Below are 17777 nucleotides of genomic sequence, written 5' to 3'. Positions count from 1 at the left end.
TTATCGTTTCTTACATAATTATTCAATACTTTAGTATTGAATATTTTTCAAATGTTAAATACTTCTATAATATGTAATTAGTTATGTTGTGTGTGTGTGTGTGTGTGTGCGCGCGCGCATGGCTATACGTGTGTGTATGAATATATGCAAATATACATGTGGATAGAATATATGAATGGTGATCTAACCAAGAGGAGACTCTTATTAGCCATGTTGGATGATGATGTGTCAAATAAGTGACAGGGAATCAGTTGGGGGATGAATTGGCATGCAAGGTGGCTCATGGGGTGGTGGGTGATGTGGCATGCCATTCAAGCACCATGTAGAAGGTGACACGTGAGGTAGTGCATGACATAGTAGCTTGGGTGATGTGGCATGCAAGGTGGCACATGGGGTGGTGGGTGTTGTGGCATGTCATGCTGCCACGTGAACAAAGCGGCACTTGAAGTGGTGGATGATTGACAATTAGAATGATGTGGCATGCAAGGTGGTCTAGTGAAAGATTTTACTTTGTGATGTGGCAGGTGATATGGTGTGATGGCATGGAAATTTTGTGATATGGCAACTCTCATGTATGACACGGACTAGCTAAGTAAGGTTGGGAGGCTAGGACCAAACTTTGCATGAAAGGGAAAGTGTCAAAATTCACATGCTTGGCACATTTCCAACCCTAAGAGGGGACACCCCAAGCGAATTGGATAAGGGATAGAAATTAAAATAGGAGAAAGGTAGGCTTTGAGTATTCAAAATAAGTGAGATTATTTTATATGGAGACTTTATAATAAAGGCTATAATATATGTGAAACCAAAAGAAATGATGCAAAATAATATTTATTAGACGTTATATAATCTCTAACAGAGCTATCTAACAAGCTTTTATAATATTTTGAATAGATCTATCAAAATTGAATTGTTCTATTTTTTTTTGCATGATCACATTCTTTGGGTCATAATCTATCAAATAACCATTAAATTTGCAAAATAAGTTCTACATCTTCAAAATTTTGGTGCTAAATAATGAGGCTCTTTAAATATTTAAAGGAATATTTAAAATAATTACATAGATTTTAAAAAAAATCAATAAACCAATTAGTTTTCTTGATGTGCACGTGATGAAACAAAGTAGCTAAAACAAGCTTACATTGGCTTGTTTATCAAGGTCACAATGTTGTGAAGGCATGACATGTTTAACCATGATAGTCCTCACACACATAAAGTGCCCGTTTTAGTGTATTTATGTGCCTGTAGATGTACTTTTGTGTGAATGTCAAAGAATTTGTTTGTTTGTGTGTGTGTGCGTGTGCGTGTGTGTGTGTGTGTGTGTGTGTGTGTGCGTGTGTTGCTATTTTAAACTAATACTTATACACAACAAAACATATCAATTCAAAAAATAGCTGGCTTTACAAAAAAGGACAGCGAGAAGCACAAAAACGACTCAGTCTTTGATTCATCTTTGCACTTTTCAATGAGACTGAAGTATCACTCTAATGTTTTTGTACACTGGATAGTTACGAGTAGTGATGTCTATAGTAGAAAGGGCTAAGGTGCACCGATGGTAGAAACCAGCTTTAAGCCAAAAAGACCCTAAGTAAAGATAGAGTCCTCACCTACATCCATAAAAACAAGTTAACAAATTCGTTAGCCTTGAATACATATTACAAGTACTTATCAGTTGTCATCCATGTCCTACTTAAAATATTTTTAACTTAAACCAAGTACTTATCAGTTGTCATCCATGTCCTACTTAAAATCTTTTTACCTTAAACCTACCATCCAATATTGTTTCTTTGTCACATGACTTTTCTGAGAGGATTTCATTATTTTTACTCTTTTTTTATGAACTGAAGGTCATCACTCCTTCAATTTCTATTAAAATGACATCATAGGTTATAAATAAAGATAGTAATTGACCCTTCTTTTCGAAAAGAGTTTATATTTATAGAGTAAATTCTGATCAAAAGGCCATTACCCCTTCTAATCCAAATGTCTTACCAAAATCACTGTCCCATAGGGTTTTTGTCTATTTAAATCCATCAGGCTAAAATGATCCAAACAATCTTCCCTAATTTGCATTTACAGCCATAAGAGATATAACAAAGAGAGTATGGCATAAAAAGAACCACTTAAAGTAGTAGAAATCACTTGGGTATTTAGTCAAAGTATGGTATAAGCTAATATGACTTTACCTCTAAATATGATATTTTACAAGATGTATTTAGGCATGTAAATAAAGGTAAATAATTAAATAATTTTGTATCATAATGCAAGAACACCAAGCAAGGTGATTAAGTGCTCTATGTTTTATTACTAAGTAATAAGCAAGTGTTTTTAAAGAACCAATCATTTAGTGTGCTGAGAAGTGGTAGAATAATATTCCCTAAATGATCACATAAGATGAGAGTATTTGACACTTATGTTATGACGGAGGTAGTAGTATGCAACTACTAAATGCCCAACAATAAAGTGATCAATCCTCTAAACCAATAATAGTCCTACATGGTGTGGTAAAAGCAAGCATTATATTGGTCAAGCTTCAAAAACTTGTGTCCATTTTGACTGCTCAACAGAGATAGTTATGTGTAAATCAACTTAATTCCCCTACATGATCCCATGAGAGTCTTTAAAACAGAAATTTCATGCCCGAATATGTAATGCAAAATCCCCAATAGCACTCTGATCTATTTACGAAAAAAATCAGTATTAACCTTTTCAAAGCTAGCCAACAATGTCAAGGATGAAAAAACCCAATCATAGGAATTAGAACACACCGAAAAATCTCATATTAAATTGCAATTTCACTTCTATAAGAGTTTAATAACCACCTGCTTGCCACAAAATCAAGGGGATGGAGCTACATTTGCTCAATCAATCTCCCAACACACCTTTTTTTTTATATACCATATACATTTGTGAACGGCAGATCTCATAAAGAAAATATAGACAACTTTATACTGCAGTTTGTTTTTGTTAACATAGAACACCATTTATGATCAGTCATGTAAGCTAAAACCAACGATAGAGATAGAGAGGAGCTTCCCCTTGTCTAAAATAAAGCGCCCTTTCTTAGTGCAACTAGTACCGAAAAAAACCAAAGTACGTACCACCGTGTATTTAAACCAGTCAATTAGAAACCGGAGGAGGGTTAATTAACACATATAAAAAAGGATATTTCAACGTGCAACAAATAAACCAGAAGGCAAAAGTGTACGTTTATAAGGCAAGCACCGACCTGCGATGTTGTGCTTTGTTCAACAAGCTCCATGAGAAGTATATCAGCACCATACACAATGCACTCAAACTCTCTTTCAAAAACACACACCCAAGTATGCCAATGCTAAGTGAGGGGAAGGGCATCTCTCACCTCATTTGTATAGGTTGCGGGGAGATGCGCCATCAGTTCTGAGCACCAGGAATCCCACAAGACGAGCCTCCATAATCGGCCCACATCTCGAGACAGCTAGATATGCAAAGCGGGTGAAGGGGTAGATGCTTCATAGGCAAAGAATATCACACAATGCATCTTCTTAGGGAGAGAATAAATTTAGCACGCAATTTGCAAACTGCAAGGGTACACAGAGTAAAGGGGTTGCAGGTGGTACAGCAAGAAGGAGGAGATTAATTACACACCCAATTGGGGGGGAGAGAAAGGCTTTTAAATCCATAGTACTATTTAAGGTCATGGTAAAAAGATTACCATCCGAGTTTTAACCAAGGCAATAGGGCTTGTGCCCATAGGGTATTGTATCGAGAGAGTATTCAACCACTTAGAACCAAAAAAGGTGCAAACTACCAAGTGAACGAGAGAGAGAGAGAGAGAGAGAGAGAGAGAGAGAGAGAGAGAGAGAGAGAGAGAGAGAGAGAGAGAGAGAGAGAGAGAGAGAGAGAGAGAGAGAGAGATGGGGCGGGGGGGGGGGGGGGGGGGGGGGAGGTTGTTGATTGTGTTTGGTTTGGGATGGGGTGTGATGGGTGGGGTTTTTTTAAAACCTATTACTAGATTGGGCTATTTGAGAAATGGAGAAGTGTTCTTCTTAACTTTAAAGTAGGAAATTTTCAGGTGTGAGTTTCAATATAGACCAAAAACTTTAGAATTGCATACAGTAGATAATCGGCAGCTCAGGTTTTAATATATCGTAACTTTCTATCCCCTTATCACCTAGGGTTCTGAGTTTTGGAGAAGGATCTTTTAAAGCCTTAAAGTGGGATATTTTGGAGTATAAGCTCCGGTAGGAAACTTTAGGATTGCACATAAGAATTGGGCAACGACAATTGTTTGTGTGTGTGTGTGTGTGTGTGTTGGGGGCCGGGGGGGGGGGGGGGGGGGGGGGGGGTGATAATATTTCCAATGAAACTTTTTTGAAACCCCACGACCTTATTTTGAGCTTGCAAGTGACAAGAACAAGAAGAGTAGGGACGTGGGCCCGCGCTCTACCTACTTTCCTTCAAAGCTAGGTGTGCGCGAGGCGCCACACAAATTCACAACCCACATATCAGGTTTCTTTCCATTATCTGAGGACATCAACACTAGTTTTGTTAGCTTACATTTATGATGAAAAAAGTTGTGTGATGAAAAAAGTTGTGTGATGAAAAAGAAAACCCACAATGTTCTAATATTCTAGACTTGTGCCAATGTACACTCGTGTTGTTAGCTCAAATCTAAGGTGGTTCTAAAAGAAAGAAGCAAGATTGTCATCACAAATACCAACATTCATCCCTTTGCCTAGGGGCGTCCATTGAGTTCATGAAAATCTGATTAAAGGTTGTTATTACAATATCACAGTCATCCATTTTCCTATTGGATTTGCAAATTCACTGAAGTTTTATCATTCCATTTTCGATAGGCCCGACAAGGTTATTTGTGTATGAGAGTTGTGTGCTTGTGTGAGATGCATCTTCCTTTGGGTCACACATGGCATAGAGTGAAGAATGAGCACTATTTGAGAAGGCTTGATTGGAAACTAAAATTACATGGATATAGTGATGGAAGTTGTCCACGAGGCTTGTGAAATAAAGGACAATCGTGAAAATGCAACCTTTGAACAAAAAATACATAGAAAGGAAAACCCTTGAGTACCTAAGATATAAAGGTTATTGTTGATTATTATTATCTATGTCTAATAGATGGCATTGACCAGTGAGCTTAGGAAACATAAGAATTTCAAAACATAAGTCTTTTGGCAAGTAATTTGTTTTGAACATAGGAGCTGAGAGTTCCCTCTTTTTGACAAGCCAAAGAGAGCAATGCTACTTTGTAAGATTGATTAGAGGAAAATTTCACATTAAGGCTATTTGATAGGAAACTTTCTACAAATTCCTGGGTAGGCAATAACCCAATAGCTTATCAACCGAAATACAACTTCCTACTTATCCTCCCAATAATCTACACTTCTCTCTCTCTCTCTCATGTAGCTAGTGATGGGGGACAAAATCTATGTTGTTTTTCATAGACTTGCCAACCTTTCGAGGTTACCAATGCGCACCTTTGTAGATTTCCACTAGCCACCAATAATAAGCTTGTATTGCATCCACATGCTTCGTCAACACACGATCCGTGAGCTATTTCCGCCATCTACACCCCTCATCACAACTTAACCTTGGCGCATGAAAAGCCTACAGCCTTACCTCAAGAGGACTTTACATATCATCACCCCTTAAAGCTAATATTTTAATTGCTCATTATTCCCTCCCACTATTGCTTGATCGTAACATTGTTGCTCTACCATAAATAGTATTAGCCTGTTGTACTCCTCGTCACCATGTTTGAGATGCATGTATGTGCACAATGGCCCTTTGATTATCAAGTGCTCAACATTCACACAATTATGTGCATTTAGCCTCTGAGCATTTGAAAGTAGGGTTCCTCTCAAGATCATGGAGATAAATTAGCTATGGATAACTTGAAGTGCTTGCCTTCAAGCTTTCTCCAATGGAGCCGTCAAGTTGCTTCTTGTGCTCTCATTACCCCATGGTCCATAAATGCATGAAGCAAGTTTGTTTGTGGACAACTTCTCTATGAACATGCCAACAATGGGCTTTTGGAAGGTTTTCCAAAGTCGCCATACTACTGAGGATGGATGATACCATCATCTACTCAAGGACCCTCTGCTTGACAAGGAATAAATGTTCTTAAGACCTCACTTCGATGTCTCAAAGTGCCATCAAGGACTTGAGTGTGTGTAGTGCAATTGCATTGATAACCACTAAGTAGCTAGTCCCATGCCTTTTCCGATTGTTGGGTAGATTGATTGTGTGAGGATTATTTTATTTTTGATACCATTCATGGTGGCACAGAGAATATGGAGCAATTCTTGGCCCTTTTTCACCAGACCAAAGTAAACATCCCACAAAATTGAGTAGGCAGATGGAATATCAGCGCTGCGCCAAGTAGTTAATACGAGCTTTTTTCTTTTTAAATTTGATACAAATCGTTTTCCACTCTAACAATCAACATAAAATCCATAGAATCAACAAGAGTTCTATGGCTTGATGAGAGTGCCCCTCTACAAGTATGGGTTGCACACATGCACGTGCATGAACTTGAGCCTGCATATTTCAATGCATGTGCAGACATGCGCAAGCATGTGGTGTGTTCGTGTGCATGAGCACGCACCCATGCACGTGAAAGAGACCTCAAAAGGCGTATCTGCCTCAAGAGTTGTGTGTGAGAGAGAGAGAGAGAGAGAGAGAGAGAGGTCATAATTGATAATTGAGAGACAAAAGTGTCATTCACATTACAATTAACTGCCCAGACCTTAGACAAACACACACAATAAAATTTGGAGATTGCTAAATTTACAAATAAGAGTAACTCAATGCTGCCTGTAGGCATATGAATGTTAGCTTCATAGCTAACTTCCCTTCTACACGGTAAGAATTTAAAAGAACAAAAGAAAGAAGAGATGGCCTACAAAATACATAACGGGAGCTGCGAGAAAAAACAGAGCTATGTTCGCTTCTTTCATTAATTTACAAAATATATTTGCTACGGATGTGCTAATGAAACTCCAAAAATTATATTTGTGATCTGAATCGACGAACATGAATTCAACGATGTGTATTGATGTCCCGTGTTGCTTGTGTCTGCCACCTGTAGATTCACAAGACCAAAGCTCCTATGAAGAGTTAGTTCAAAGGGAATCATAAAAACCCCTCTACTTACATACTATGGGGTATCTTTTTCTTAGGAAGCTTATGCAATTTAACTAAAAATGCCATTAAAAAACTCCTACCGTAAATGTAATTCTGTTAAATTTCAAAAATTCTGCAAAATAAAATACCCCTTATTTTGAACTCCTGTGCTATACATATGTATTTGGAGGTACACCCCCCAAGAACACAGCTAGATTCAAAAGCAATCTCATGGACAAATGGAGTCCAGACGCTTGGGCCAGCTACGAACTCCATAGAGTTCTTGTTGGGTTATAACTTTTCTCTGATTTTATATTCAAATTGTGTCAAGATAAAAATAGCGGCTATTTTTGAAAGGCCTTCATTTGGTAATTCTTTTACAAAAATCACCTATCAAAAGAATAACACAAAATTTCCAAACTTCGTGGTTTTTGGAGATAAAACCGCCTAAAATATGCTGTAAAGTGCCTATTTTGTCAAAAACTTGAAAAATTTCGCCCCAAATCCTTTTCTTATAGGTATATGGATAAATTATACTCCCCAACCCATTCACACTTCCAAATTCTTCAGGGGTTCTTCTTATTTACCTGCATGGTACATTTCTCTTCTCTAACACAAAGATTGAAGTTTCTGGGTAGTTACCGTGAAAGAAGAAAACTAGCAAGAGGGCTTAGACCAGACTTCTCCATTGGATCATTCCGTGCCTGCCCTTTCCCTTGCCCATCTGTCTTTTGCAGATGGCTACTCAAGGCCTCATCCTTCGATTTAGGAAGCAAAACCCTGCTGGCTATCTCTTGGAGCCCCTTTACAGCCGACTCTTTGGAGCTGAGAAAAACTCACCAAACAAACCATTTTAAGGAAAACTGTAACTGCAAATACACGCACACGTGCACAGGTGTTGGCGTTGCATGTCCCATGAGATAAGTCAAGCTCACCAAGAATATCTTTCAATGCATACCCTGACAAACAGTGAGTGCACGTGTGCACGTGTGCCTGCGGCCTTGCGGAGGGGGCAAAAGTTATCCATGTATGTCCACGTATATGTGAGTGCATATGCATGTGGTTATTCCTGTGTGAGCACGCATGAGAAAAGCCTACCTCCCTAGTCGTTGCAGGAGTTTGCTGACAAGAACTTCACAAGCCCCAGGAGCTAGCCTCTCTAAATCCATTAGCGAGTCTGCGGCATCTGCAGCGGCTCGTAATGCAGGGCCCTCAGACTGCTCTGCTGCTGTCTGCAAATTTATCAAGCCAAAAATTCAGTGGAGAAAAGTGAGCAACCTCAGCGATTACAAGTTTCCAATTGCGATATGAAAGCCCATATCAGGCAGTGCCTACAACAAGAAGGCCACACCACCTTATGAAAAGTCATATCATCATTTTCTGCGATTTGCTACTTGTTTTCACAAGCCACATTCAATAGTATCGTATTTTTCTCTACCATCCCGATTCCCAATGGGCAGATATGACACAATAGACCAATGAAAATTATGAGGAAACCTTGCATTAGCTGCTCACTTCAAAAAAATTGCTACTCCTTGCATTCGCGTGGTTCTACGAATTCTACATTTCAGGGGTCCATATCATTGAACTGGAGTTTTGTTATAAGTTACATAGAAGTCCTTCACCAGTTAATTCAGCAGGGACATACCAATTTAAGACAGAGTCTATAGGTTTATGGTTTCGAAGTAGTGTCCAAGAGGGCTTCTCTCTCCTCTTAAACTAGGAATTAAAAGTTTGAAATTGAAAACCTATGATGAGGTACCTTCCTTGATGAAATATTAAAGCAATTTTACTGCAGCTTCTACCTCTTTCAATGCAGGTATCAAGAGCAGAGAAAGAGCAGGAGACAATCCAGCAGCAGCTGCTCGAGCAGCATCTTCATCCTCACTGCCACGCCGAGCAGCCATTCTGGACGAGAATTTCGGAGGCCCCCTGGAATCTTGCACATCTCTGCAATCACACAAATACCCAGGCATGATTACTTTAGCCGAACCTGACCTAAAGAGTTGAGCCAGAGGTGAGCCACGCAATCCGTCTGACGACATAAAAAGTTGAAGGTACCTTAAGGACTCTGAGCTACTGGTAGTTTCTGCCGCCCTACCAGGGCCCTCCACACGAAGCTTTGAGGGAGGATGGCGACGACTTCTCGATCCAGCCTCAATAGCAGCCTTTGCCTACTAACCATGTATGGAGGAAGACAGTAAGCTACAACGTTAAGGTTAGTTCTATAATTGGACACTCAAGCGTCCTGAGACACTAAAATGTTCTATTTTTTCAGTAACTTGTCATAATTATTGGGTGAAGCTATTTATAGGTCATTCATGCCTTAGGTCAGTTATGAAGCGAAGAACATGGCCAAATTTTTAATTTTGCCAAAATAAAAGCCATATTAAGATTATGGTGATAAGTTTTAAGATGAAAAAATCATAGAAATTTAGTGCAATTTTAACAAATTTCCATAAATTGAACATAACTTCTCATAAAAATAACATTTATGCATAGATTTCAAGGTTTATAAGTTTGCAAAAGCATTTTTTTAATTTCATGCACCTGCTTATTTAAATTCATAAAAAAAGGATAGTGAAGTGTCCTTTTTGGTACCAAACTAGTGTCAAAAATTTCACTATATAGCTACATTAATAAAAGAAAAAACAAGTCATTTATGAAGACGACCTCTGCAAGATTAGTTGCACTGTCCTCCCTGAACATAGATTGGGCTGGTCTTTCCTGCGAGGGTTGACGAGACCTTGGCGTTCCTGATGCCGAGGTTGTTCCATCATGAGCATGACGAACAAGAGTGCCAAAACTTTCTTCAGTGGAGGCAGACAACCCCAATTCCTGCCCCTAGAAAAATTGCAAAAACCAAAATCAGCTAATATGGTTGATTTAGCATCTGTGACTTCACAATTCGAGCAGGGCCTTACAGGAGAGAGAACCAGGTCCACCGATGTTCTAGGAGACTGATGCTCACTTGGTGAGTTCAAACTTAATATACCAGTACGAGATTCCAAAACCTGCACAAACTTCCAGGGCTAAGAACATATACTAACTTAGGCGAGCATGAAGCTCGAAACATGGGATCATGAGGTCAGGTACAAAATAACGCACTTCCTCGGCAGACACCATGTCCTCCATGGTTTTGCCGTCTCTTCCCCCCATCACATAATCATGTGGATCTCCATTCGCGCTCCGAATTTTCAAAGGGCTGAGAGTGTTCGGAATTAATTGCCACTCCCCTTCCCCATGCTGGGACGATCTCGGCACTCGGCTAGAAGCAGCATCTGGAGATGCTGGACTTGCATCGGCGTCCTTTCCACTGAGGACCATTCCTGCACTAGGAATTGTTCCAGTGCCAAAATCCCATGTTGCGTTGCTTGAAGTTTTTCGAGAACTGTCAAAGAAAACAATCAAAAAACTCCTGTGAGCACCCTTTCTTTCAAGAAACGCATGAAGTCAAACACCGTCAACTTTGAAGTAATAACATCTTACACTGCCTTGACAGTAGCTTCTTCGAAAGGCACCCGGTCTAGAGTAGAGAATTCTTCAGAATCCTTGAACTGCCTTTTTGGACGCTCCCTGCAAGTTTTCATGCAACAACAGAACATTCAGGCTGCTTCCTACATTGGCGTTGGTCTTCAAAAGATTTCTTGCATTTGAACATCCTACACACATACCTTATTCTTTCTAGAAGCCTTAAGGTCCTTCGCGCATTTTTGACAAAACGATGCTTCAACAACTCTTTTGCACTCGGTCTCTGGTTAAGGGCGAGATAAATGCTTGCTATCAAGCCAAATTCAATTATCACCCCTCGCTCCCAAAAAAAAACCAAGAACAAGACAACATTGGACTTGTGTTTACGATACAGCGAATGTGGGTACTTGTGCTGCAACGCCCAAGTAAGAAAAACATAGGTGGAAAATATTTGTATTAGCTCAACCTGGTTTAGAAGTGCCACCATGAGCACCCGACCAAGGCCCCACTGCCCCACTCTCAAAAGAGACTGGGACACAATGCCACTACAGCAAACAGAAATCTCCAATACAAATAAAGACAGTACAGTTTTGGGCTCCTTTTTGCATCTGGAGCCTTCCTGAAGCACAGAGGACAGGGTCTCTATACCATTGAAGAAAGCCTAACAAGTGATCCAACCTGTCTAAAACAGTAAGATGGATCATAGCACAAAATAACAAACACCCTGCTTCCGCATGCATCACAGAGCACTTTCTTCAAGATAAAAGATATGAAATGAAAAAGTAAAGACAAAAGTAACACAGCTTCAAAACCAAGAAGCATCACTTGCAAAAATAGATAAAGGCGCACCTCTGCAGGGTTCTTCTTGAGACACAAGGAGACAAACTCTTTCATTGATCTCGAGAAATGATCATCAAGCTGCCCCATTCAACAAAGCCATTACTCTCTAATTTACAAAGAGCTACAGCTCATGATACACACAAGTAGACCCAACCTGCATCTAGGAAACATAGGGTTCAACAACATAACAAGAAGTAGAAACCTGGGGAGAGTTATTCTTTGGAATGAGGAACAACACCCTCATGGGGTGCAGATCCGCAAATGGTGGTTCCCCTTTTGCCATTTCTATGGCAGTGATGCCTAGGGACCAGATATCTGCCTGAAAGCAATGTTGCTGTGAATGATTTTTCCGGAAAAAGAAAAAAAGCACTTCGTTGCCAAAGCCACACTGGAAAAAGCTGAAATCTCCTATCTTTTGCCTACTTTTTCATTATAGCCTTCTGAGCTTTGTATCACTTCAGGTGCCATCCAAAACGGCGTGCCTACAAATGTCTGCATTACAAAATACTAACAATCAATGGATCATAAGTATACAGCTTTTTAGATAAACAAATCAATGTACAAAAAATATGGCATGACTTCTGTTACATCACTTGATGATGATGTTCATGCTAACAACTGCATATAAGTCACACAGTTATCTTAAACCTCAATGGATTGCAAGCCCAATGTGAGGATTCTCAACCATCTGAGAAATTTCTGGGAAGATCAGTTTAATGTCACCCACACAATACGAGCATACATCAATACAAAGTTTTGCGTACTGAGTTTCTATCATACAAGAACACAATCAAACAGTATCAATCATATTTTCCACCTCTACACAATCTGAGGACAAATAAAGCCCTCACACGACCTTGCTTAATTTAGAAAGTGTTGCCTTCTAGACCCATAAAACCCACTACTACATGTGCTTTGCAAACCTGCCTCTATATTTCTCTAGTGTCCCTAGCATTCAAACTTGAAACAACTCTATTCCCTGTCCTAGTCAACTATGAGTTACTTCACACAAGAATATCACAAAACCTTGCCATAAAACTTATGATAAATCTTATCCCAAAATCTTGTTCCAAAGACCACATTAGTCAGGGCCAGCTAAAGCCACACCTTACGCTTGGACATGGTCCTTGTCAGTTGAGCAGAGACCCCAAAATCTGCCACCTACAAGATACATGCAACCAACCCTAATGAGTAAACAATATCCTGTTTATGAATGAATCTATAAAGAACATCTTTCTACCTTCACATCTCCATTCGAAGTAAGGAGAATATTAGCAGCTGGAAAAACGTAGTGTATGAATTTCAGAAGTTTCCATCTAGCTGTGCTTAAATGAACCCAATTATTCAATTGCTTTAGGCTTTGACAAGTTTATACAATATTCACCTTTGATATCTCGATGAATCTTCCCTTCATTGTGCAAATAATCCAAGGCATGAAGAAGATCTTTCAAAATACACGCTATTGACGCTTCATCCAAAGGCTGCCCTGTGTGCAACTGTCAACAGAGCATAGCCTGTATAAACGCAATAATAAGGATTACAGAAGATGCCAATTATGTAATCAGGGCCTAAAGCATTATACCAAGTCGGATACAGAGCCTCCAGCCATATATTCCATGAGAATCCAGAGTTTTGTTTGATGCAAATAGGACCCATAATACTCAGTAATATAAGGAGAGCGGCACTGTGAAAGAACTGATATTTCCTACATAAACAGCCATACTGAAATATGAAGTTTGCCAATTACATGAATGTAATGTCGACTGGTTCAGGAAAACAGTGATGCCAGTCTTTACCCTCTGAATATCCTCCACTTCGTCTTCACTGCCAATAGTCAACAAAAAATATTGAACATGTGTTAGCTTTAGTTGCAATGACAAAATAAAACAGTGCACTTCCTTTGAGAGAGGTGACAACTGCACCTACACACTTTACTTCGCTAAAACAATATGTTTTATAGATTTTGCAGCTAACCCCCAGCTGTACCATATGAACATCCCCTGCAAAGCCTTAAAGTTGCTCATAGCAATCAAAGAGCCTCTAGACCAAGTAAAAATATTCTCAGTGTATTCACTTTCTTTTTTTTTTCTTTTATTCTTTTGTTCTTTTTTCTTTTCTTTTTTTTTTGGGGGGGGGGGGGGGGGGGGGGGGGGAGGGGGGGGGGTTTGTTGTAAATGCACACTCGTGGTGCATAGATGCATGCTACTATCTTCTCCTTAAATCTTTAACATCATTTTGACGACCTCTCACATCATGTTTTTCCAATAATAAAAAAATAGTAGATGGTAGTCGGAAAACAAGATAATCTCGCATGTGTTTTCCAAAACTCTCAGAATCTTTCTATCAAGAATCTTTAGTTCAAGGTGATAAGACTATAACTTAGCATGCTAAAACCTCAAGTTGAGAATAAACATTATTTTCTTATAGTAGTCTTAATGATGTGCCTTGCAAGTTCCCCAGGCCAAGAACCAAAACAAATGCTATGGCCCATGGCAGGCCAAAACGGGCAAGGAAAAAGGAATTACATACTCACTACTATGCACATTAACACAGCTCTACAAAATGAAAACACCTTTGTATAAGTCTATCCTTCCTGAAAATCTGGTAGTCAGTCTAGCAACAAAAAGAACCTTCGTAGTAAGCTTAAGAAATCTAGCAACAAAATCCCAGATAGCTATTCACAAAAGCCCCGATACCTACAATTAATTTTCTGCAAATTGACTGTAACAAGCTGGCAGTTTTATGTCCAAAATGTCATTGAAAGAATACTCACGCTTCTTCAAGGTCGATTACTTTGATAGCTACGTCCTTGCCTAACTCTCTGTCGAATCTGCACATAGAATTGGGTTGTAAAGGCCCGCTTATGCAAGAAAATCAACTCAACCTCAACTTTAAAGTATTGACCAGTTAACTTATTCTTGCGAAAAACAAATTCAAAAGATACCATTTCCTGAGACCAGAAACATAGATACAAATGGACACCGGGTCATGGCTTACTGATGATGAGAAACCTAGAGTTAGATGCTAACAACCAGGAGAAACAGCCAACCTAACAGCTTCTGGTGACCAGTCGACAACAATCGGGTGGGGGGGGGGCTCAATCCTCTGGTACCAAGTTCTAGGGGCCTGCTTGAGGCCGTACAGTACTCTTTGCAATCAATCCACATGATCCTCCTTGCCTGCAACTCAGAAGCCAGGCAGTTGCTCCACATAAATCTCTATAGGGAGAGTGTCGTTGAGGAACGCACTCTTCATGCCTATCTGATGGATAGGCCAGTGTGATGGACTTGCTCATGAGATCACTATCCGAATAGTAGTCATCCAAGAAGTAGGAGCAAAAATCTCGTCGAAGTCCATGCCAAGAGGCTGAGCAAAGCCCTTAGCCACAAGTCTCACCTTGCCTTCTCAATGGAACCACCAACCTTGTACCTCGTCTTGAAAGATCCATCTGGTCCCGATGAATTTCCCTTTTGTAGGCTGAGGAACCAACATCCAAGTGCCATTCTGCTCTATCGTGTCAACTTCAAATGCACATCACGCGTCCAAGAGTCATGCTCAAGGGCTTCTTCCACCAGAGAGACATGAAACGTTTCATTACGGGACAAGAAAAAAGTGAAAAAGGGTTTTGCAATACAGATAATTTTATATTATCTGCACATATTTATATTTATTTACACATATATACATACATCTGTGTGTGTATGACAATGTATATATGTGTCTGTACACAATGTACACTGACATCAATATTCCTATGCACACATATATTTATATAGATACACGCATACACTTCTACACATGCACCCACTCTCAAATATTCATAGATTTTGGGACACATTTCTCCCAGTAGCTTCTTTCAGGAAGGTCTCTTTAAAAAAGCAAATGGTATCCTACCGTTGTAGTCTACAAGTGTTCAGCAACTTATTGACCATGCTCACGACGGCTACTCACTTTCGATGTTACAGGCTTGGACACTCCAAGCGAGAAATCAATAGCAACACACAAACAAAAACTGCAAACAACTAAATTGAACTTGAAGAAATGAAAATGAAATGAAATGTTATATTAACGTCTTCGAAAGGCCAAAATGACCTATGAGACCAAAAAGTTACAATTGGTGAATCTGATATCATGTCTGAGTACGGAAATTACAAAGAATTAACACTAAAACTAAACTAACACTGAGGAGAAAGGAAAGAAACGACGTACCGGGGGGGGGGGGGGGGGGGGGTTCACATGAAATCTCTCATCCATCGCTGTCGAATCTCAGTAACCTCCTCCATGGTCAGTAGTCTGGTTGGGCGTCTTGCATGTCGAGCTAGAGTGGTTTGTATCTTCTATTGCAGCCTTCGTCGTGGTGGGAGACCCCCCGAGGTCGTGGGCGTCTGGATCTGCCTAGCTCAGTGGCTCGGTCAAGCAGCATACCTCTAGTATGGGTGGGCTCTGAGATCTGCTGTAATGACTGCTCCTCTGGCTCTCCCCTGGCTGGTGTAACGAAATCTGTGATTTGTCTCTGAGACTGTCTTTCCCCTGATGTCCTCAGCAAGCTCTCCCTAAGTCTACGCAACTCTAGCAAGAACAATCCAAGACATCTCTGATCCTTGTATCTCATGACTCTAGAAAAAGGCCCGAAACCTTTTCTCAACAGGCAATGGAAGCGGCCGCGTATCTCATAATACGCCGGGCAATGACATGTGTAGTGCAATTCTGTCTCTGGCTCTAAGTTACATAAGTGACATATCCTGGCCCCTACTGGCACCCCTCGAAATCGACCAGTCTCGATCTGGAGCTGGTGTGAGGATGTGCGTATCTGCCCAGCATCTTATTCCATGAGACAAGTGCGTATCCATGTATGCAGGCCTAGTCACAAAGTCATCCTCCATAAGTTGGAGAAGATGCTCTCTGCAGAAGGCCATCTTCGTGCCCAACTCCTATGTCAGCTGTATCCATGTGCTCTTGGAATTAGGAATTAGATCCTGGCGTATGAGTCTGGTGATCTCTGTCCGGGTGAGAAACAGGGAGGGTGCATCTAGGGAGTATTGAAACGGAGGCAATCTATCCATGTTGAAGCCATGCGACTGAAACCATGCCGTCATCTATCCATACCAACATGATGCATCGCCTTGTAGAGCTAGTTGCCGAGATGACTCTAGGGCAAGCCGAGCGTATCTGTCTGTCACAAATGAGGGAGAAGTTCGACACAGTATTTGGGACCAGAAGATGGGCTGGTCCCCCCCTTTAAAGAGAATCCTTTATAAGGGAGAATCTTTTTACAAGCACAAGAACCGGAGAAAACCCCTCCGTTCTAATTCTCTGACTCGATGGTCATTCCTTCCCGTAAGGGAAATCCGAGAGACAAACTCTCAATCCTTTTTCCGTTTGTACTCGGAGTCGAGACTCCGAAGACAATTACCGAATTCCGTTCCCGGAATTCCCAAGCGTAGGCCGAAGCCTTCCCGCTCCTCCTTCGCAATGAAGTACCTGCAAACACACACACAAACACGGGACAACAAGTCGTATGGCGAATCCACAATAGATACCTGTCACTCTTGCACGGGAAAAGCGACTTCCGTGCTTCGCAGTCTCGCGATCTCTTGCGTCTTCTGACGGCATAGTCTTCTCTTGTTTGCGCGGGCAACTCCTTCCTCTGAGTGAGGGCATGGGATGCTTTTATAGCTCCTTGGCCACGGTAGGAATAGCTAAGCAGAGGCTGCCCACGTGTAGATCACGGCGGATTTTTTTTATTATTGTTAGTTTTTTTTTTTTTTTGTTCTACCCGAAATAGGGAGAAAGAATTCGATGGCTAGTTTTGTTGCTTTATTTTCTAAGTGGCTGCCCACTTGATCGGCATATTTTAAAATTGGTCTAAACCTGTCCAAAAACTCAATAAAACCTTATAAGTTAAAAACAATGCTTTTCACAGCACTTCCCAGGCGTCCTAGATACAACCACATACACAAATGCAATGCAGACATAGATTCCTCGCGGAAAAGCGTCTACTTTTCCCGGAAAACTTGTTAAAATATTCCGCTTTTTAAGAAAAGCTTCTCAGAACCCATCTTGATTCTTGTGCTTGTGCCTTTACGCGTATTCCTCTTTCCAGCTCGGATTTCTTGCCAGACCAACGAGATATTCCCTTTTTGATGCTCCCGTCACCCCATCACGTGACGTATCAAGAATACTCATTTCCTTGCCTCTCCTCCCGAACTAACGGTAAAACCCCTTCACGATGCTTAATGTCACCCATCATATGATGCATCAGAGTTTTCCATTCCAGATGGCTTTTTAATAATTCCAATAGATCTACAGTTCCTAAACTTGCGGTTCAAGTGCACATCTTT

General features: G+C 40.5%; 1 protein-coding gene across 3 annotated transcripts in view; it reads right to left on the bottom strand.

Annotated features, from left to right (window-relative positions):
* Window positions 1-6749: 6749 nt before the first annotated feature.
* The window catches only part of LOC147428395 (uncharacterized), an 86081-nt gene continuing 75053 nt past the window's right edge, over window positions 6750-17777 (bottom strand). For 2 of the 3 annotated variants that reach the window (XM_086496999.1, XM_086497000.1), the window contains exons 3-21: window positions 14210-14266; window positions 13233-13260; window positions 13019-13141; window positions 12821-12932; window positions 12677-12714; window positions 12544-12597; window positions 11860-11928; window positions 11639-11755; window positions 11446-11514; window positions 10800-10879; window positions 10615-10701; window positions 10234-10516; window positions 10050-10139; window positions 9799-9969; window positions 9187-9299; window positions 8931-9075; window positions 8224-8357; window positions 7768-7950; window positions 6750-7084 (exon numbers count right to left, since the gene is read on the bottom strand). In XM_086496999.1, the coding sequence (XP_086353125.1) occupies window positions 7042-7084; window positions 7768-7950; window positions 8224-8357; window positions 8931-9075; window positions 9187-9299; window positions 9799-9969; window positions 10050-10139; window positions 10234-10516; window positions 10615-10701; window positions 10800-10879; window positions 11446-11514; window positions 11639-11755; window positions 11860-11928; window positions 12544-12597; window positions 12677-12714; window positions 12821-12932; window positions 13019-13141; window positions 13233-13260; window positions 14210-14266 (1996 nt within the window). In that variant the 3' untranslated portion in view covers window positions 6750-7041. Of the gene's footprint in view, window positions 7085-7767; window positions 7951-8223; window positions 8358-8930; window positions 9076-9186; window positions 9300-9798; window positions 9970-10049; window positions 10140-10233; window positions 10517-10614; window positions 10702-10799; window positions 10880-11445; window positions 11515-11638; window positions 11756-11859; window positions 11929-12543; window positions 12598-12676; window positions 12715-12820; window positions 12933-13018; window positions 13142-13232; window positions 13261-14209; window positions 14275-17777 lie in introns of those variants that run through there. The other variant, XM_086497001.1, reaches the window with a different exon arrangement.

This window comes from Adiantum capillus-veneris, chromosome 23 (genome assembly GCF_014529385.1).
Source record: "Adiantum capillus-veneris isolate H3 chromosome 23, ASM1452938v2, whole genome shotgun sequence".
Classification (NCBI taxonomy): domain Eukaryota; kingdom Viridiplantae; phylum Streptophyta; class Polypodiopsida; order Polypodiales; family Pteridaceae; genus Adiantum; species Adiantum capillus-veneris.
Note: the sequence above shows the minus strand (reverse complement) of the source record. Positions and strands in the feature narration are given on the sequence as shown.